The sequence below is a fragment of the Puntigrus tetrazona genome, chromosome 3 (assembly GCF_018831695.1).
Source record: "Puntigrus tetrazona isolate hp1 chromosome 3, ASM1883169v1, whole genome shotgun sequence".
Lineage (NCBI taxonomy): Eukaryota > Metazoa > Chordata > Actinopteri > Cypriniformes > Cyprinidae > Puntigrus > Puntigrus tetrazona.
In genome coordinates, this window is record NC_056701.1 from 26476082 (window position 1) to 26498534 (window position 22453).

The following is a 22453-nucleotide window of genomic DNA, read 5'->3' on the forward strand; positions in this document are numbered from 1 at the left end:
GAACGAGGATGCCACATGCACCTGTACTTTGCAACCATGTCGACATTAAAGAGCTTTAACCATAGCGGTATTCCCACTATTTCAGTTGGCTTCTTTTGAGTGCTTGTATCCCCATCATGAAGAGCATTCACACTCTGTAAAAAAAAAAAAAAAAAAAAAAAAAAAAAAAAATCTGGTTGTGTGTGAATGGACAGACACGCTTCCAACTTCCGACCTGTAGAAGCGTTGTTGCAGGTAATTAGTCACTTGCAAGGTTTGTGAAAATAACGCAATCTGCGCATTACTCCTTATAATAGGGGATGCAGCATTCATCTGTGCTTTTAGTGCTGCTCACAAACTCTTCATCTGCTCTGGGTTTGGCTTGCGTTAATGTGCAAAACCATCTTACCGTATTTATAACGAGAAGCACTTATGAACAGAAGAGAAGCTTTAAGAGGCCCCTGCTGTTTTCCTTCAGACTTAAAGTTCAGCGGTTTAAGGCTTGAAATATTAGTTAATATTTCTGTGTATTTTTGGCCGATCGTCATAACATATTGGTTATCGTCAGGAACGTGGTTCTGATTGGTCAGGATGCAGGAACTGTTGGCTTTAGAGCTCTATTTTGAATCTGAATGTTATCAGATGCAGGCTTGTGTTCGTATGCAACACGTCCGTAAAGGCGTATTCGTCGTCTTGTAATATCTCAGACAAACCTCCAACCTCACCTAGCACCTCCATGAACTTTCTTCCGTCGTGGTGGATCCGTCTCTGTATAAATAAAGCCCGCTAAGCAACTGTATTTGAAACCCGAGCACAATCTTCTGATCCGCGTTTATTCATCATAAGCATCTGATGGTTACGACTCTGTTCATCAGGGTGGCCTGCGGAGATGAATTGCTTTTCTCTGCGCGTTTGCACCCTGATGGCTAACGTCTCACCTCGCTGTGGAATTTACCGACAGATTATCCCCTGTCTGTGTTTCTCTCACCCGCCGATGATGGATGGAGGCGTCGGTCACGGCGGCGTCAGAGATAAGAGACGTACCTCTTTTCTTTGTTCCTGACTGCACATCATTGACATCCTGACATTTCACTGCTCCCGTGGTCTTCGTAATCAGTCTCCGCTGATCTCGACAAGCTTTTGGTGTCATTTCACACCAAATAAACTCCTTGTTTATTCTAAGAGAGATTGAATGGCTTTTTGATAGTACAGTTGTACTGATTTGTTTTGCCTGTTTTTAATTTCGTTGCATCCGAGTCGAAAGAAGTGTCTATTAGAAAAAATTTTAATTTTTTTATTTTATACAACAATTTTGAATTTTCAGCATCCCTACTCCAGTCTTCAGTGTCACAATAAATCCTTCAATAATCATTCTGATGCGCTGATTTACTGCTCAAAAATATTTATTTTTTTAATTAATATCAATATTGAAAACATGCCGCTTTAATATTTTTGTGGAAACCATTTAAGATTCTTTTAAGAACAGAATTTCTATAAAAAAGATAGCAGTCGTTTGAAATATAGTCTTATAACTTTTGGTAAATTCAATGCTTCTAGTATATATTCTTGTAGTTTCTATGTGTCTTTTCTGTATTTCGAAACAAATAAACGCAGCTTTGATGAGCATAAGAAACTCAAAATCATTCACCGATGAGGTTATGATGGTCTTGAAGACAGCATGGTGCACAGATCTATGGTGCGTCCCGCTTGCATCTGTCTTTTCGAGGTTTTCCCGTTTAGGCAGGAATGGAGTATTTTTCATCTCTTCTCCTCCATGCGCTTTTCTTTTACCTTTCTCCACAGGAGGAGAATGAAGGTGTCCATAGCAACAGACTTTATCATGGGTCTGCGGTGATAAACAGGACAAATAGCGCTCTTACGCCCCTGTCCATCTCCCGTGGTTCCATCACGGCTTTCTGGGACGCGTTCGCTTGGACAGACAAGTCTGGTGCTTTTAACTCCGTGTGTGTTCATCTGCAATGTTACAGAAAATGCAGCTGTTATCTCCGCTGACCAGACCGTGTGTCTGCGTGCCAGCAAGACAATGCATGTCAGAGAAAGCTCCTCGACGTGTGCCTGTTTTGTTTTTAATCTGCCTACTTCTTCACACACGCTCGCACAACTGCATCTTTTCAAAATCAACTAGTATGCGTTTAGGAGGCACTGTATAATTCAGCCGGTTACATCCGCTGAAAGAGGCACAGAGCAGACGCGTTTCTCTCGTTAGATTTAAAGCCCTTACGTTAGACCTATTAAGCCAAAAAGAGAGAGCGAGAGAGAATTGATTGTTTAAACGCACATGATTCTGCCTGACTGGAATACACTGGCACACAAAAGAGGAAATGGATTCAAATCGGTCACAAGGAGCTTGGGTCTTTCCGTCCCCATAATGACGAGGGGTTGCCCCTGGGCGAGCGTCACCCTGCCTCTTCCTGCACCACCAACCTTGATTGTTTTCATTTGCCATTTATAGCAGTACCTGTTCTCGGAAAACAAAAGAATAACAGGCTGGCCCTTCCTCTTCATTAACAATTGATCCAGGGGTTTACAGCAGACAGGAAGTGTTGTGCCAGGTGTGGCGAGCAGATTACGATCCCCAACCTGATGTTTACCGTTTTTATTTGATCGTTTTGACCTCGAGTCACCTGATGAAATCTGAAGGGGAGTTATAGACATAAATGATGGTTTTGATTTTCTACTATACTTGGTGTGCTAAACTTTCAAAAAAAAACATCCGCAAATGGACTTCATGAACATTTGATTTGTGTAATCGCCACACCGTACTACTTTAGTTCTGGTCTAGTGTTTTTAGAAATCCTAGAGTTGACTTCTTGCCTATATACTAAATGTAATATTATGTTTCCCAATAGGTTGTGTGTACCTTGAGGTCAGGGACTCTGTATACGGAGTCACCTGTTATTGGCAGGATCTAGGCCAAAGGTGGCCAATCCTGCAAAGTTCAGCTCCAGCTCTAATCAAACATCAACTAAGGCTGGGTATACACTAAAAGATTTTTTTTTTTTTTAATCTTATAAGATTTCCATGCGAGAGACCACAGACATGAGGACAGAAAAATCCCAGATTTCAGAGGGTTGCTTCTATAGTGTTACTACTATAGTTCTACACCAGATTTTCATCCAGAGTCCCGACTGTGAACACGTAAATGCCTTTTATAAGAGAAATAAACCTAGACAATGTTTACACAGCGTTTTAAATCATGATGGGAGAGGGTGTTTTCGTATGCGTCTAGCCAATCAGCTTAAACCTACGTCACCGATAGTTTCTGAAACTATTTTATACCCTACTCCGAAGAAGCTAATTTAGTTCCTCCAAAGAAGTTACTGGAACTAAAATCATTCCTAGTTCCTGCAGGCAGAACAAGCCAATTACCCTGCATCTGGCTTTATATACAGTTTTACATTTTCTTGAAGAAATTTAATGTGTAGAAATCAGTTTTTTGTAACATTTGTTCAAAAATGACAGTATAGACATTTCTAATGTTACAAAAGATCAAATAAATGTTTCCACAACAATCTAAATAAACCTGTTTTCAACATTGATGATGTTTAAAATGTTTCAATCGGCATATTAAAATGATTTCTGAAAGGTCATGCGACACTGAAGACTGTAGTAATGATGCTGAAAATACAGTTTTGATCACAGGAATAAATTGCATTTTGCAATACATCACGACAGAAAACTTTGTTTTAAATTCTAATAATAAATATTTCACAAAATGACAGGTTTTTTTGATTGTTTTTATTTTTGTTTCATTTTAGAAGAGAATTTTTTATGTAATAAATGGAGAACACAACACTTACCGCCTGATTTAAAATACAAATGTGTATATATTTAAGAACCTTCATTTGCATATTTTATTCAATATTTTAATGTAACTAGGTGCAGTCTCCAACTAAATGTTCATTATGCGTTTTGATCCGTGGAACGAATCATAAAAGTATTCACCTAATAAATTCCTTTTGTAATTTTGACCTTTGATCCAGATATCTTTAGCATACTGGGAGAGGCTTTACGTAAGATGCCCAAACGATACTTTCAAAAAGTAGCAGTGTTGAATCACACTTCAGTATCCTGTTTCACCAGTCTACTGTATGTAGATGGAGTGATTACGAAAAGAAATGTGCAGACAAAACAAGACCGAAAGCTCAAAGTTGAGCGAAAGCAAAACCATTTTGACCAGTAACACCAAAAGCCAAATTGACTCTCTTCCCGGGATGTGCTGCATTCTTTGGCTTTCATTCATCAGATCTGATGAAAGCCATTGTGAAATGAATGCTGTCTTACATCATCTGCATTATGTCGTCGTGAGGGTGTGTCCGTGTGAATGCACCTGCATGCAACCGCCTCCACAGGCCACACACTTAACATGTGCGGCCTAATGAAACCACAGAGTGAGGACCGGACCCGAAGTCAAGTCACTGTTCACTGTCAACCAGCAGTAGTTCTCAAATCCCAGTCATACTTGAGCACATTCAAACTTGTGGACTTCACAGCTTACATTTCAACCTTTGCCTTGGCAAATCCGCATTGACGTCATAATTATAAAAGCTGATAGCCGAGACTGGACTGTGATCTTCTAACCATTATCATTCCTTATGAAGAGTATGAAGGCCAACCCCATTTCTATTTCTTTCTTATCGCATTGTGTTTTTTCCATTTTAAATGTTTTTGATTACGTTTATTTTGGAGCCTCTGTTTTAAAATGTTCAAAAAGCATGTCCAGATTATTTGAAGTCATGAAACAATTCGTCTACAATCGGTCATAATGCCCTAAACTATCTGCACATATCTAAATGCAGCTCCTTTGCTTCCTTCACAACACCTGACATTCAGTCTGATGGGTCACTTTGTTCCTTTATAATACTTTCAGAAGTTCACAGCGAACGAGTGTTTGAACACGCTGCTTATCAGACAGCTGATAAGAGCCCCTCTTTTCTCTTCAGTGTCTGGAGACTCTCACTCACCGTCAGATGGACATGCAGAAGTTCATCGCTGACGGCTGCCGGGAGGCTCTGCTGGAGGAGAAGAGGCGCTTCTGCTTCCTGGTGGACAAGCACTGCTCCTTCTCCTTCCAGATCTCTAATTTCCACGACAAGGTTTGTTAGTTCACTGAGAGCAGACGCTCTCTAGATGCAGTTTCACTCCGGCGTCCTAACACTTTCTTGTGTTTTTGAAGGCTCGAGAACTTCTGACGGAGAACCTGTCCACCTGGCAGGACAAATGCGGCGACGCTACCAATGTCCCCGATAGTGTGATGTCCATGATTGAAGGTCTGCGCACTCCGGTGTCCAACACTCCGCAGGCGTCTCCAGCCCTCCAGCGCCACAACAGAGTGAGGAGGACGCCAGCTCCTGCACCACACCACGAGTCCTGTGGTGTTCACGAACCCTCACCTGTGTTTTTCTGTACCTGTGCAGGCCAACTCGGACGCTATGATTCCAGCACCCCCAGCGCCGCCTCAGACGAGTCCCCTGGCCAACATGTTCAGTCAAGAGTCCTCCAGGAGAGAGGAGAGAGACACTGGTAGGATCTCTTATAGGCTATTGTGTGGAGTTATCCTTCCAGTCTCGCCTTGTAATCTAAAGGTTCAGATTTGCAGTTTTTGCTTTCCTAAAACACAATCCTGATTTATTGTGCATAACTATCATTGTTGGCTATGGCTATAAACTCATTTTTGTAGGTGACAAAGGAACTGCGACTCTTTTAATGTAATTTCGTTAATGTCATAGTTTATGTAATTTTAATACCAGTTAACTTAGATATCAGCAATTATAGCTTTAATAGATAATATACTGTAGAAATGTTTAATAAGAGATTATAATATAAATTATAGAATAATTTATTATTTAAATTATTTTGTTATTTGTACATTATTGTAATACTTCTTAAATGTAGTTAGCTTTTATTTTTAGATTTTTTTTTTGTTACAGTTTTGTTTTAGTAATTCTATTTGATTTTTTTATCTTATTATTATTTATATATATTTTTTTATTTTGTAATTAGCTTTTTAATTTTATCATTTTTTTAAATGTTTATTATCGTTTTATTATAAACAGTTTTGTTAACTTATTGGTGTTATTAGTTTCTGTTCTTGATTTTTTTTTTTTTGGGGTAAAATATCCTGTTTTACTTTTGAAAATTAAGTGTTAAAAAACAAAACCCCAAAAAAGTGAATTAGATCAGTGAGTCATATGTTTATCATTACAAGTGAAGCTTTGAGGACCTTGGGAGACATGTCATCTGTCTTTTTCACCTCCAGACTACAACAACGAGGACAACGGATTGTCCAGGTCTGTGTCGATGGCCACTGGCCTCAATCACATAGACAAAAGACCCAAAGTGCGTACCATTTTCCCCCACAAGTCTGGAAACAACAACACGCTGCTGAGTTTTGAAGAAGGAGACATTATCTCACTGCTGATTCCTGACGAGAGGGACGGCTGGCTTTACGGAGAGCTGCAGAAAAACAAACAGTGAGTGGAGCTTATCAGCGTGTCTCGTTTATATGAGCTTTCCACACTAGAGCCGGTTCGTGTAGACATGTCTGTAGCTTACAGTTGATGGTGACACTAGCAATAACGGTTTTGCTTTACAACCAAAAATGCAATTAAAACAGGCCAGGGTATTTTTAAGGCTGGTGGCGAGTCAGTCCATCTCAGATGCACCAAAGTGACTCAGGATGTGGAGAGACATTATGTGTGCACAGCTGCTGGTGCCGGTCTGCAAACCAGCTGTGATGAAGAAAACCCAGTTCATTGTGGTGTCAGTCAAAGCCACATGAAGCTCCGATTCGAGAGAGAGCAGACGGGGCTGCAGCTTATCTGAGATGCAGAACACAATCCCCCCAAGGACCTGAGGACTTTCAGCAGGTGGAAGAGACGTAATCAGAATAACACAGTTATGGCAGAGAAATCGGTCTGAACACGCCAGCGCTCCTGCCAAAAACTGATGTTGTTGGTTTCAGAGAACGCTACCAGATGGCGAAACAGACAGGGTGCGTTCTGAATGCAGTCAGAGTCGTCACTGCCACAGAAGTCAAGTCAAGTTGAAGTAGAGCTCATAAACTTTCAAGATGAAGACAAGTAGTGAAATTATTATTTTTTTCTCTCTCTTTCAAAAACTGTGTTCAGAAATCATGTTGTGCATTTTTAAAATATTTTTTTTTATTTATAAATTTGTTTTATTAGTAGCAATAGTACTATCATAACATTTAATTTATTTCTGTCACAGTTTCTTCGAGTTAAAACTTAAGTTGCTGTGAAGACTGTTAAGTTTCTGTTTATAAGATATGACGATTTTTTTTTTCTCAAAATAAAGGATAAAATCATCGTGAAGTGATTCTCGGGGCAGCTCTAAATATTACATTCGTTCCCGTTCGCTTTTTCCACATTAAAGAAATCACGCAGCCCTAAGAAGTTTTTTAGAACTGGGGAACTTGGCGTGTTATTATAATCTTTCGATTTATCTTTAAAAGAATAATTCACCCAGAAATGAACGTTGCGTCATTTTCTCACCCTTCGCTTTTTTCTTTTTTTCTTTGGGTAATCTGTAGTTTGACTCACTCGGTCGTTTACGTGTGTTGGTGGTGTTCTGTTTTAAAAACAACATCAGACTTGTCTGAACCCTATAGGGAACGATACATGAAGTCAGACTTGTCACCTAGCAACCCGTTAATATGTGCCAAATTACACGCAAGCACCATTTGCTAAACAAGGCCTTTTAAAACACTACGACGACCTGTTCAGACAGACTGAGTGCTTCTATTTAAAGAAAACTTCGGCCTGATTGACGGTTGGTATTAATAATACATTTGCGAGGTCAATTAAAACGTCCTCCTCGTGTTCTTGAATGCCAAGCAGGAAATGAGCTTAAAATCAGCGGTGAAACTTTCCAGCCTGCGTCTACGGATCGCCGTCGCTGTACCGTAGCTCCTCCGCTCTGTTGATTTAAAGCGCACCGAAAAGCACACCCAAGCACAGAAAGACCAATATTAGCATTTCTTCATGTGGATGACGAACACGAGGACAGAAGTGAAGGGATTTGCCTGGAGATTTGCAGTGTCTACATCGAAAGCAATATGAAAAAAGTTTGCTCTGCTGTCCTAGAAGAGAAAGACCGCAACACGGTCGTCCTCTCGGAGGGTACTGGAACGTGAATACATGTGAAGAGTCACAAAACTCAAAAGCCTCAGCCCCTACAGCCATTGATGCACTGCTTTTGCAGTGGACTTACCAACTTCAACCTTCCAGCGATCGCTGACAGACGAAGAGTGGCGTTTAGTGTCTCGTACGTGAGTAAGAAACACGCTTGAAGGAGCCTAAATATAAAGAGTTGAGGAAGTTGTTCAGACGTTTAGTCATTCACCTGACTGGTCTCTGCTTCCTAAAATGAAGGTTCGTCACAGTCTGATATATCGTATTAAATATGCAAAATTCACTCGAGATGAATGTTTACTGGAATATAAAACTAAAACTAAATATGGCATTTATTGTAACGGGTTTATATGAAGATCGTTCCCCTTAAATTAAAAGTTGATATATCACATTCAGCGTCTACACAAAACTCCATGCAAGATGTTATTTGTCTTTCCCCGTAGCTTTCAGGGGCGGAGGCGGCTGTAGAAACTGAGTTTCCCATCACTATTTACATTCCCTTGGCTTACAAGAACACAAAGTCCTGAGAAAAACGGCCACACCAAGGCAAACACTGCCATTGTGCTTGAAGTAATGACAGGCCATTTGATGTCACCGTCACCTCACACCGCCGCACGTTCAGATGACGGCCCTCTGCTTGGATTTCCTTTCTGAGAACGCAATGCAACTCCGTTCAGATGGCTTTCAGAATGCTTCTCTCAGTGTTTTATGTCCCGCAATCCCAGACTGTGTTCAGCAAACACCGAGCAGACATTATAAGAGCCATTTATCCAGCGCTAGATAAAAGCATCCACTTTTTTTTTCCTCCTCCTTTTTTTCATCCGACTGACTGTGTTGTCTGTCTGTGTGTGTTTTTACAGGCGGGGCTGGTTTCCATCATCTTACTGTCGCGCATACACAGAGCTAGCGGTAAATAACAGGTAATCAGATACCACACACACACTAACACGGTTCTTTGTTGTCCTGATTAGCCCTGATACCGATCGCTGGGCCTCTGAAGAGAAGGAAACACAAGCTTCACAGCAGTCAAGCCCTATTTTAAGACTATCGCATACTATCGCAAAGACCCATTTTTACATATTAGAAGGGGGTTTGTGTATCGCATGGGTCAAAAAAGTTTGTCGGCGTTTCATTTAATATCGCCAGAAAGCAAATGCTTTCATACTGGTTTCCTGAACACACCCTGCAACTGCTATTGGCTGGACAAACGGTTAGTTCCGCCCCCAAACTCACGCCATTGGTCGAGTCAACGTAGTGCGTGTTTGAAAGTACACTTCTATATGTAACTTTGTAACTACGTGCCAACTAGTTCTCGTTAATTAGCATGTCTGCTAACTGTCAGAGTAGACGGTTAAGGTAGGTTTAGGGTTGGCGGAATAATATTTGCAAAGTTTCTTGAAGTAATACAGATATTAAGCTAATACTCTAATGACTGCTAGTTTCTTACTGCTATTAGAAGATATCAAGCTAATACAGACTTCGGCTTTAATGGATGATCGATTAACCAATGTATATTGAGAGCTGCAGAGAGAAACGGTAGAAACAGGCCGTACCCAGACTGACCCAGACATGCTTCGTGAGACTTCTAATCCCTTGTGCTCTTTCCCACTGGTGCTATTCAAACGTGTGAGGTCAGATCATGCACCTACCTCCGCCAATGTTTGCTTGAAGAGCGCATGACTTAATGCTTTCTGATGTCAAACGAAATCCTATCCTCTTGGACCCCGAGGGGTTCCTGTAATGCCTGATCAAAAAGCCTTTTGTTGCAGCGAACGGTGAGAGCACCAAAGGCAGTTTGCTGATTATGCATGCTATCTTAACATGGTGTGCTAGCACCACACGAAGTTTACAGATCTGGATGGAAATGAAATGGACAAGTCACGAAAAACTCTAGACTATATCACTCGGAACTATTGCAAGTATGCTACGATATAATATCTTGCATTTTAAGATGTTTGATTTTACTCACACATCATTGTCGATAGACTTTCAATAACACATTTTAGACTTAATATTAAGAAATGTGCATTGTGCTCAAGCAGTAGTCCAAATAAATTAGAATTATTATTTTTATAGCAGTACATCTCAAGCGTTATGTCAGTGTTAATAGATTTTAACTGCAATCTTAAAATTAAAGGTTCTTTATTGGCATCAGTGGTTAAAGGAAGAACCTTGAATGACCATGAAATCTATTAAATGCAAAAAAAAAAAAACCCCTGTTATTTATAGTTCTCAAGATTTTTGTAAAGTTCCCCAAAATGGTAGGAACTGTTCACTGAAAGGTTGTTTGGGGAACCTAATATTTTCCTTCTATGTCATCGCTTTATTTTGATATTTTTTTTAGGAAACTTTTTTCATATTTTAAGCATGAAATTAATGTATTTCCTTTTCTCTTTTTGTAAGCAGAGTTTGGAAAAATCAGACAAAGTGGGAATTGTTATTGTTAAACACAAGCTAACTAAAAACATAAGACAAATGTGTCACATGATTAAATTAGTAAGCGTGCTAAAACGCGGTCCATATAAAGGTTTCTTTTGCTGCGGTTGCGTTGCAGTATTGCTGGAAATCCTCCGATGCGCAGTAAGAGCGTGGCCAACCTCATGCAGAAGGACTCGGAGGACGACATGATGGTTCTGCCTCCCGCCGACTACAACGACTCACCCGTCAGGAGAAACTCCACCAAGAGCCTGATGCAGACGTACACCTCCACATACGATAACCCGGTCAGTCTCCTTCATCTTCCCAGTCAACTACCACTATATCCTACATGGACGCTGCTTGCTTTGCCTTTTCTTCGTGCCGGGTTCCTAAAGCTCATATTATATATACTTTACAAGCCATAAGTTAGGCCCGTTTGCTTACATTGAACCGTATAGGTGCAAATAGACTATCGATACCACAGCTAGTGGTAGGTTTTCCGTTGGCGCCGCCGTCAGGAAAAGTCCGATTTGGTTTAGGAGCGACAGAAGCCCGCGTGAAGTCCTCTCAGGTGTAGGTGCGCATGCGTGTCGGTGTCAGGGTGTCTAGGCCGTGTCATGACGTGCAGTCCTCGCGTCTGAGTGGATCAGAGGATCAGGATCACTTTAAAGAGGATTGCCGGTGGAGCAATGCTAAATCCAAACTGCTCTCTCAGAAGAGCGTCGCCTCGGTGACGGCACAAAATAAACAAAAGCTACCCTTTCAAGCCCACCACATCTCACGGCTTATTTCAGCATGTTTGCTTTTTGGGCAAAAATAAAAACGAAAAAAAAAAGTGCACTTTATAGTCAACGTCGGGAGATTCGGTTCCAGATCGTATTATAAATTGTAACAGGAGTGGGAGTTAAAACGGCAGGAGTAATGTCATTCCCATATTCTTGCTTGAAATTCATCTCCCAAATGTATACATTACATAACCACGCAGACGTTACTACATTCTTATGTAATATATACATCAATAATTAAAGTTATAAATAAATTTAAAAAAAATTTACTTGCTGCAAAAATATTATTCGACATGAGCGCAGCCAGCTTCACGTTATGAAACGTTTGAAGTATTAATGCTTGAAAACGTGAGACGCACAAAACGGCGTGATTTAAAAGGACTGCACGCATTTTGTGGTTAAACTGATGATAGATGCACACCGAGAGACCCGTGATATGTGACTGACTCGGCGTTAAAAAATGCTGTTTGTGCATGATTTCCTAAACGATGTGCTGTTACCTCTTCCATACTTCACAGTAAAAGCTATGAATGTGTCGGGAAGAAATAGCAAGGGGATCATTTCATTATTTATTAAGAGTGTTTTCTGTCATATAAACGTCTGAAGGCTTTAAGCAGGGTTGTCCGACTCCTTTTCACTAAGGGCTGCATCAAAGGGACAGTTATAACCGTAAAAATATTACTTGAGTTACAAACGTTGCATTTGCACAGGTGAAAAAATACATGTAATCGCTCTGTGCTGTTTTAACAAATCCAGATCACTCTGTAAACCGAAGCAGAAATAAAGTATCCTCATTGTTAACTTTTGTTAGAAATTTTTTTTTGTTACATTTATGGCACGACAAATAATTGTAAGCTTGTGTGACGGATATGGCAGATGGCGTTTAACAATCCGATATTTAGACTGTGTCCTGCAGTACCCACTTCGACCGCTGGCTGCCGTCAACACTTACCGCGCTCTTCGTCTCACGAGAGGCGGAATGAACCACTCGTACGAGAATGTTGAAAATGAGACGTTAGATGGCTTGGTATTTACTCGATAGCAATATATCCGGAAACGCCGTGGGCCGGTTGTATTTGCATGCATGCAAACGCGTGCGGACAGAGACGCACGCACGCAAATGAAGGGAGTTTGCTTATTCCCAGAACTGGCTGGCCGGCAGCGATGTAAAGCTATTTGTTCGGAGGGAGCCTTGATTTGTGATGTTTGCGGGCTGCGGGTGTCGATGGCCAGGCTGTGAAACGGGACACTCGTCTCTCTGGACGCCGTGAAATATTCATCACCGGGCCCCCGCCACACACACACACACACACACACACACACACAAGCGCGCACATCCGGGCCACGGCTCGACCTTTCCGATGGAATTCCACACGGACTTCAACCTGAAACCTGCTGGCAAATCCACCCATTCATTGGCCCCGCCGGAAGCCAAAGCTCACCCCCCTGATGTCACGCACACAATAGAAGTACAGGAGCCAGATCTGTAGGTGTGAAGCCCTGTCGTTGGGCACCTGTCCTCCCCGCCGAGGGCTGGCTCATCTCTGTGGCGACTGAGGAACCCGTGCCACGCAATTACTCAAGCCAAGCTCGTCTCTCCGCCCCGGAAAGCCAGGGGGAATGAGAAGATGTCGAAGGAGCTGGAAAGGAGATTGTCATGAGTGAGAGAGGCGGAGGCTGTGTGTGTGTGTGTGTGTGTGTGTGTGTGTGTGTGTGTGTGTGTGTGTGTGTGTGTGTGTGTGTGTGTGTGTGTGTGTGTGTGTGTGTGTGTGTGTGTGTGTGTGTGTGTGTGTGTGTGTGTTTTAGCGGGGAGCGCGGGTCTTGGATGCTCAAAGGTGAAGGCGTTGTGCGAAAAATGCTCCCTGCCTAGTTTTTCGCTTCGCTTGAGAGAGAAAAACGAAAAGGGAAGAATCTGATACAAGACTGACAGCAGATGTGAATCTCGAAGGAATGCAGACGGTGACATTAGAAACGTCTCCGTGGAGGTTATACGTGATGGACGAGATTGAGGTTTGGGTTTGGCTAATAAAGCTTTGGCTCTCGGGCCACACGAAATGGCACGTCTGACCAGATAGATACGATACACGCGGTCATGTTTTAGAGATCTCGCTGGCGTCCAGGAGTGAAGATGCACAGCTGGATGACGGCAGTGGGTTATTACGATGCCAGATGCCCACTAACTGAATCAAGAGGCGTTTAGTGCGGGACACAGCTGCCCTCTAGTGAGGAGACCAGCTCAGTGCTCAGTTAGGATTATACACACATAGTCCAGTTACTGTTAGTGAGCATTTTAGCATGTTGGTCTGTTTGTAAAGACAACATCTAGAACGCATCCATCCATCTTTATCTTTATCATTTAATGCTCGTTTGTTTAGCTCCCCTGTAGTGAGAGGTCTTAAAGAAATGTATTTATTTATTTTAAGGGGGGTGGGTTTATAACAACCGGTTTAGAAGAGTTTGTGATGATGGTTTATTCATGAAGAGACACTAAAACACTGGAGTAACGACGAGGGAGAGCATCGCTCGCTGCTTTTAGGGTACCGTGCGAGTATTTCGGAGATGCGTGACGTGTCCTGCTCTTTGTCTCCTGCAGGCGCTGCCTCAGTCAAACGGCCTGCCAAAGCATCCTATCCTGGGGTGAGTATTAATATCCATGCTTGTCGTCTTCAGAGCTTCATGCTTCACTAGCTAAATCAGATATGTAACTATACGTCCTATGTGTGTGTGTGTGTGTGTGTGTGTGTGTGTGTGTGTGTGTATAAATACATCTGCATGGAGAAAATCTCGTTTTTATATTAAACATTTATATAAAATTAAATAAGAATTTGTACATGTAAATATTTTTAAATATTCTGTATGTGTATATATAGTAAATATACACAATGAACATGCATGCATTATGTACATTTATATAGCTTTTATTATGTACGAATGTAAAAGTTGTATTTTGGATACGACCGATCGTTCGAAGGCAGCTCAAAGTGTGACGTTTCAGCATCAATCCAGCGTTTGTTTGGATATTTTCAGAACCTGCGGTATTTATTTTATGGATGAAACGATAAAAAGAACAGCGTTCAAAAAAAGAAAAACTTGTAGCAAAATACACTACTGTTCAAAAGAAGAAAAATAAATGATTGATCAGAAGTGATAGTAAAACCATTTCCATTTTAATGAAGGACTATTCTTTTGAACTCTTTATTCATCAAAGAAAACTGAGCAATTATTACAGGTTCCAAAAAAAGTAACTTTTTCAGGATTTATATGTATTATTTTATCTATATATATATATATATATATATATATATACAGCATCTTGTCTGTCATCTCTTGGCAAATTTAATTTTAGCGTCAGAAAAATAGCAATTTAAGTCCGAGGCGTAACTTATCCTGTCAAAATAAACCATAGAAGAATAAGAGGTTCACTTATTTCTAATATAGTGAGCTGACCAACAATCTATATTGAGTTCTTCACCGGGTGAAACTATCGTTTCGTACAGATTTCTTGTTGTTTTCTGATACGTCTGGCCGAGCGGCGCAAGTGCTAATCTAGACATTGTCCTTCCAAGCAGCTGAGTAACCGTGTGTTGTCTCTGTAGGGGAGGAAATCCATTCGCTACCGTCAAACTTCGGCCCACAGTCACCAATGACAGATCAGCACCCATCATCTGATCGACCCCGCGGAGACCCGCCGCACACACACACACACACACACACACACACACACACACACACCGTTCAACCACTATTTATGTAAGTCCCCTTTAAACCTCTCTCTCTCTCTATGTATATATATATATATATATAGAGAGAGAGAGAGAGAGAGAAATCATCGTTTATGCATTTAGCTGTAATCAGATGCTTCACTTTTGAGTATCATTCTGTAAATACATGAGAGAAGACACACTAGATGGGAACCTGCTCAAGCAAGGAAAAGTCCTGATGATAGTGACGTGAACCCAAACACTGCTGACCCTCGAGCTGGTAACTAGTCAAGATGTTTACCAGAGTTAGCTGGCTAACTCGCTCAGCTGGCAACACCGTCATCTGCAGAAGCGCTTTTAGCTCCGTTTCCTTCTTTTAGATCAGCTTTGCTTTTATCAGCGTAGTCTTAACACTGAATGATACCGATCCGTCGTCGCTCAGTGGATGGGGATTTCTTTATCTTCCGCTGGGGGGAGACTATTCACTTGGCTCTGATTGTATCGATGCACTTTTCTGTTGATGTTGGACTGAGATCTTGTAGATCACTGCTGTATGAAAATAAAAATATTTTGTTTCTACACGTGTGCTTTCGTCACAATATTAGAGCGACGTTGCAACTCCAGAAGAATGAATGAATGGTTTTGATAGAAATATTGTTCTTACTCATTCGTAATGTTTTTATGCAAATCGTTTTCTAAATATGCACCTGGGACATTCATGATATAAACTGAATCATTATATATGGAATTTTATTTTATTTTTTCTTCTATTTTTTCCATTTTAAATTTTCATGTATATATATATATATATATGTATATATATATATATATATATATATATATATATATATATATATGTGTATATATATATATATATATATATATATATATATATGTATATGTGTATATATATATATATATATGTATATATATATATATATATATATATATATATATATATATATATATATATATATATATATAATTTTAATAAATCAGTGTTTTTTGTTTTTTTCATTAATTTTATGGATTTAAAATCAAAAACATCTCTAAACTGTTTTTTTTTTTTTTTTTTTGAAATCAATCAGAATTTTGTGGTTTAACATTCAGATATTAGTCCATATCACATTGTGAACTATTTTAGATGTATTCCTTTAAAATAAGCTCTGTGTAAATTATATTTTCATGACTCTTTTCTGCATCTTGAAAATGATGGGGCCTAGTTTTCTATTGTGCCTGAAGAAACTGAAAATTGAAAATATTCTCTCTCTCCAAGCTTTATAGGAGTGCTTATTCGTGGAAACTGACTTGGAGAGAAATTTCTTCACCAGTGAGGTGAAACTCCAGTGAATGGGTGCCGTCAGAATGAATGAGTTCAAACGGCTGATAAAAACATCCATGAAATGAAACGCTGTCTGTTTGTATATATAAATATATATAAAAAACAAACCCATGAAGACTCCAAACCTTTTCTTCTAGCTAAAATTCAAGTTCTCTATCCATAATATAGCTTTCTCCCGGCACCCATTCACTGCAGAGGATCCACTGGTGCGATGCCAATTTCTCCAAATCTGTTCTGATGAAAAAAATAATTAATATGTCCTGGGGTTAGCGCATATTAATTTATGAGAACTTTTAAGCAAGACATTGGTGTGGAGGCTCCAGGAACGCTTCTGAAAACCCTGTGTACAAAAATATTTCTCTTAAATGAAAGAAAAAAAAATTATAAGCACTGATTTTAAAGTTTACAAAATTCCACCAGCTAAAATGTATACAAAAAATATACGCTTAAATTATTTTTTAACCAGTTAGTTGTTTATGAACTAGTTTGTTATGATTGCAAAATCTATCGGAATGATTACAAACACGTTCAGTAAAAAGAATGAAGAACAGCGTTTATTTGAAATAGAAATCTTCTGTAACGTTATAAATGTCTACCGTCACTTTTATTCCAAGTGAAAAAGGAAAATAAATTTGCCATAGATAGGTTTTCACCGATGAGGAAGTTCCGATAAAAGCAACCGACACGAAACGCAACGCTTGTAGAATTTATTTACAATCTCTCTGAATGTAGAAAAGTCCTAACCATGATCATGACAGCGTGTGGGGTGTGAAGAAGAAAGACTGATTGTCGGTCACTGAAGAGAAGCGATGGTCAAACGCTCACTACACGCTCTCGGGGGACACGTCGCGTCGTCCCTCGGTTATTGCGGGTTTTAGTTGAACCCGGAGATGGCTGAGGTCCCCGAGACGCCTTCGGGCGCCTGCAAAGAAAACACGGACCCCGAAATAATGAGAGCGAGGTCTACGCAAAAAAAAAATGAACACGGAGGATCTAAACTAAGCGTATTACAGTCGGCAAAAAAGTAACGAGCGACGCTGAAGAGAAAGCGCGCGAGGGAGGCGCGTCAAACGCTGCTGGCGCGCGACGTCACTCAAAGCGAGTCGGCGCTTGTTTTACCCCTCGGGTCGCTTTCTGGTTTCTCTGCCATCATAAAGGCACTAGTGATCGGGTGACCGGAGACTGGCTTTACCATTTTACACAAAGAAAAACAATAAGAGAGCAAACGGTGCTTGCGAGGCGAGTAAATACTAAAAAAAAAAAAAAAAAAAAACATGGCCGTCCCGTCGCGTGCACCTTGTCGTCATCGAAGAGCTCGTGGCTGGTTACTATTAGGATGCGCGAGCGACGTTTGGCATCTGTGTGCGGCTGATTAGGAATAAAACTGTGCTGATGCTTTTAAAACTGATTTAAAAATTACAAAAAAAAAAAGGTGTGTGGACGGGGTTTTGGTCCCTCTTTAGCCGAAAGTGGCTCCGCAGTTCGGACACCTCCTCTGACGCAGGGCCAGGCAGAAGAGTATTCCCAGAGGAAAGAAGAAGATGGCGCACAGGATTCCCAGGCAGGTGAAGTCGTCCTCCAGCACGCCCACCCTGAACACACAACACATTCAGTCAGACTTTACCTCTGGAACAACCCTTGGAAGTGTGCACTAGCTTTGTACTCGATGTACCAAAAGTAACTCTTAAGATAAGCTGCGCCATTTTGAGACGCCTTGGATATGCGCACATGCTATCTTAGTATTTAATAAAGTATTCAGTCGCTTGAGTCACTTAAAAAGTGCTATCAAGTAAAATTAGTGAGTGAAAATAGAGCGATTTAAGTACGCTATAGAAGTGCACTTGTTTTTCGCTCCTGACTGAAAATACAGCAATAGCGGTAATATTGTGAAATGATTGATTCTGATTGATTCAATTGATTGATTCAACTTATGATTGATTCTGATTGATTCAACTGATGATTGATTCTGATTGAACTGATGATTGATTCTGATTGATTCAATTGATGATTGATTCTGATTGATTCAATTGATTGATTCAACTTATGATTGATTCTGATTGATTCAACTGATGATTGATTCAACTGATTGATTCAATTGATTGATTCAACTTATGATTGATTCTGATTGATTCAACTGATGATTGATTCAACTGATTATTGATTCTGATTGATTCAACTGATGATTGATTCTGATTGATTCAATTGATGATTGATTCTGATTGATTCAATTGATGATTGATTCTGATTGATTCAATTGATGATTGATTCAATTGATGATTGATTCTGATTGATTCAATTGATGATTGATTCTGATTGATTCAATTGATGATTGATTCAATTGATGATTGATTCTGATTGATTCAATTGATGATTGATTCTGATTGATTCAATTGATGATTGATTCTGATTGATTCAACTGATGATTGATTCAGAAATGATTCAGATGTTTATGAAATCGCAGACTGCACGGGTCCTGTCCTAAAATGCGTTCGACACCCCTGATGAAAGAGACCCAAACAATACGAGCTAAAAATACGGCTGAATTAACTCTCATGGAGACCTCTCTGCTGGAACCATTTCTCTTCCAGATAAATCTGAAAATAGCTTGTGCTTCCTAGTCATTAAAGAGTCAGCGGTGGCCTGTTAAAGGGACAGTTCACCCAAAACTCAAAATATCAAACTTTTCAAATGTTGTCATCCATTAAAAAGTCCGCGCCACCAAACCTTTCACCAAAAGCCTTTGATCAATGTGCATACACGGATCTGATAATCTTTAATCAGCTTAAATCACAGCCAAAAATAGTTGTTTTTCCACATAATGTGTGTATTTGCTATGATTCGTAAATCTATATATCTATATCTATCTATCTATCTATCTATATATATATATATATATATATATATATATATATATATATATATATATATATATATAAACATGTATAAACAAATATGTGTGTGTAAATATGTATCATAAATATGCACAACGTCTATTATGTAAACCGTGCCTAGACTTTTATTTTGGAAGCCTTAAATGAAATCTAAAGCGCTCTATGAAATCCACATAGATTACTCGTATGATATCTTTATTAACTTCTCAAAATGTGACATTTTAGATGGTCGGAAATCTCTCCGCTTTGACTAAAACTGAATAAACATGGGTACAAGCATCTTCAGCCAGGAAATGCTTGTTTTTTTTTTAATCCGTATCTAAACTAAAAAGTGTCCAGGGGCCCACAGTGGGTGTTTGTTTTGCAGTCTCGCTCACTAAACTGGACTGATCCGGTGCTAGAAACCAAAGTCCAGCGTGTCATGAGCGACTCTCATGATGTGTGACATGACTCCATCTCGGGAGTCACATGAGCAAACAGGAAGTGATTCTGGATTTAAACGGAACATGGACACCGTGAAAAATCAGATTCCACAAGTCGCTAAGAATTCAGCTCTTTTTGGTTTTTTGTGGCGTCACGTGACGAAAGGTGGGATGAGTCGGCAGCAGATGCGCGGTCAGAGGGGAACAGGAAACGCAGAAACCGCCGAGTTCTGTTTCCTTGCGTTCTTTACCTCACCGTTCAGCTACCGAGAGCTTGACTAGCGGCGTTGTCTCACCTGCAGGCCGGGCATCCCCCCACCACCACCACGGAGGGCTGGACGATGGTGTAGGTGCTGGTGTAGGCCGGCTGGGCGGCTACGGCCGCGGGAGCCGCCGGGGCCGCTGGGAAACCCGCCGGGGCCGCCGGGAAACCTGCGGGACGGAGATCAAGTCCGTTTAACACTCCACACTCCATCAGCTCAGATGCGGCGTGAATCCGCCCTTAGTAGTGTACTTCAAATCTTAAAAGTGTGTTTTTTTTAACCTATAACATCATTAACGGATCAGAAGTGCACTTAAGTAAGCATGCTTTTTAAAAAGGGCCCTCGATTTTTACCCGAGGGCCCACGTTTTAATCATCTTTAGGGAAGTACGCTTATTTTGACGTGTTGACTAACACACTAAAGCACATCTGAAGTATCTGATTCAGCTTAATGCATTTAATATCAATTTTTCTAAAAGTTTTTCTTAAAGTGCACTTCTTTTGCGCAAGGGTGTAAAACCGGTTAATATCTAACCGACCCAAGCAAACTGTGTACAGTACGTGACTGCTTTCAGCGCATTTACGGTCTATAATAATAATTAACTACATATAAAAACCTCCACCTAATGATAAATGAACATCTCATTCACATGCCATGATAGTACACATATCAAAACATAATTTGTTTTTTGGCAGAAACCTGTTGCATAAGCTGCTTGAACTAGTTTTACAAGTTAGTCATCTGATTGGGTTTTTTTTTTTTTTTTTTCGGCTGGTCATAACTAAATCAGTTGAGATCTTCATGAATCCTGATTCATGAATCAACCTGAATTGATCTGATTTACACACTGTGATTTATTAATCATTTAATTTGTAAACTGAGAGTTATTAAATTCACCGTGTCTTATAACTAATGTATTATTATTAGTGTTGATGGTGGTGGGTTTTATATTTACTTTTTATTTGATATATTATTACATGTGTTTTCTATTATGGCTGATGAGACTCAAATCAGCGCAATATTTAATAAAAACTATCATTAAACCTGTTATACCATATTTTAGTTTTATTATAATGTCTATATATATACAGTCAGCAGCTCGTTTTTATTATAATGTGTGTAAAAGCCTATTAAATGTGTGTAAACAACTATTTAAAAACATCTTTAATAGCGATTTGTAACACCACGTGATTAGTTGCTTGAGTAAATATCAGATATTTTTCCTTTTCGTGAAATGGCAAAGCTAGTGCAGGTTTTATAAGCCTGTTCCTTCCTCAAATGTTCAATAAGAGGAAAAAAGGAAGTAAAAAGCAAGCAGAATCTGAACAGATATAGTTACATTAAAACGCAACGCTGCTGATGATAAGGAGACGACACACGTTATGAAACGCTTTAAGGTTAAAAAGGTTTTTGAAGAGGTTAGATGTCTTGCCTTGGTACGGCGGCGGAGCTGGAGGCTGGAAGCCGGCCGCGGGGGCAGCGGCCGCGGGGATCGAGCCGTAGTCGTACGCGGCGGGGACGGTGTTGTACGCCGGGGGTCTGTCGTGGAGAAGAGGTTTAGTATCCATACTCGGTCTGAGGCGTCCTGTCCGCTTCACCAGACTCGACGCGGAATCTCCTCGAGCCGCTTTAGCGCGGATGATCGCCGGACTGACGCAAACAAAAACCAAAACAAAGATCAGATGAAAGTTCCCCCGCTCTCCCCATGCGACTTCAGCCCGCTCTTTACAGCCTCTGCGCGACGGACGGGAATGTTACCGCGACGCTCGACCGCCCTAAAGGTGCGCCATAGCGAGCTTTTCGCGATTTCTCTCGTTTCTGAGAGAAACCTGGAGCGGTTGACGACGAAAACTTCTTATCAAACTCGAACGACGTTTTTTCCTGTTCGCCGCACTGTCACGAGACTCGGGTCACGTGACCGAGAGGGACGCGGCGGGGTGGGGGACGTCTTAAAGCTACACGCACTTACGTGTGTGTGTGTGTGTGTGCGCACCCTGGTATTTATCACGTCGTGGGGACCCAATGTCCCCACAAGGATAGGAATACCAGTTCATTTTTACCTTGTGGGAACATTTTTAGGTCCTACAAGCTCATAAAACATACAGGATTACATTTTTAAAAAATGTAAAATTGCCAATAGTTTCCTGTAAGGGGTAGGTTGAAGTGTAGGACAACACATACGGTATAAAAACACCTATGGAGAGTCTCCATAAGACATGGAAACACAACGTACTGTATTTATAAAAGTCAGATGCATTTTCCTTTCTGCGACATGCCATGTACATGTATTAAAATGTCATTGTTTGTTGCTTGACTCTTGTTTAAATATTCAAAAAAATATTTTAAAACTAGTTTGAACTAAACTAAACATACTGCTCTTATTCATTTACACGTGGGCTAATAGTTAAAGCTAATCATTTGATCTTTACACCTTCTCTCTTTGAGCGGCAATCAGATCCATGCCCTCTGGGCTCAGGA

The 22453-nt window shown here is 40.4% G+C and overlaps 2 protein-coding genes across 2 annotated transcripts in view; one reads left to right on the forward strand and one right to left on the reverse strand.

The window, feature by feature from the left end:
* LOC122341701 (brain-specific angiogenesis inhibitor 1-associated protein 2-like protein 1) overlaps window positions 1–15636 on the forward strand; it is a 34095-nt gene extending 18459 nt beyond the window's left edge. Inside the window, exons 7-14 of the mRNA XM_043235252.1 lie at window positions 4944–5096; window positions 5177–5332; window positions 5418–5523; window positions 6260–6473; window positions 9014–9073; window positions 10708–10876; window positions 13950–13993; window positions 14953–15636. Of these exons, the coding sequence (XP_043091187.1) occupies window positions 4944–5096; window positions 5177–5332; window positions 5418–5523; window positions 6260–6473; window positions 9014–9073; window positions 10708–10876; window positions 13950–13993; window positions 14953–15025 (975 nt within the window). The 3' untranslated portion in view covers window positions 15026–15636. The remainder of the gene's footprint in view (window positions 1–4943; window positions 5097–5176; window positions 5333–5417; window positions 5524–6259; window positions 6474–9013; window positions 9074–10707; window positions 10877–13949; window positions 13994–14952) is intronic.
* A 1295-nt stretch (window positions 15637–16931) lies between these two features.
* On the reverse strand, window positions 16932–21891 carry bri3 (brain protein I3). Its single transcript, XM_043235416.1, has 3 exons — window positions 21408–21891; window positions 20009–20144; window positions 16932–17991 (listed from the first exon to the last, which is right to left on the reverse strand). Exons 1-3 carry the CDS (start codon window positions 21541–21543, stop codon window positions 17859–17861), a joined length of 405 nt encoding a protein of 134 aa, XP_043091351.1. The 5' UTR covers window positions 21544–21891; the 3' UTR covers window positions 16932–17858.
* Between the last annotated feature and the right edge of the window lie 562 nt (window positions 21892–22453).

Coding starts and splice junctions, on each gene's coding strand:
- bri3 (XM_043235416.1), bottom strand. CDS start 21,543: ATGGATACTAAACCTCTTCTCCACGACAGACCCCCGGCGTACAACACC. Junction 20,145..21,407: donor AGCTCCGCCGCCGTACCAAG/GCAAGACATCTA, acceptor TCCGTCCCGCAG/GTTTCCCGGCGGCCCCGGCG. Junction 17,992..20,008: donor GGGGGATGCCCGGCCTGCAG/GTGAGACAACGC, acceptor TTGTGTGTTCAG/GGTGGGCGTGCTGGAGGACG.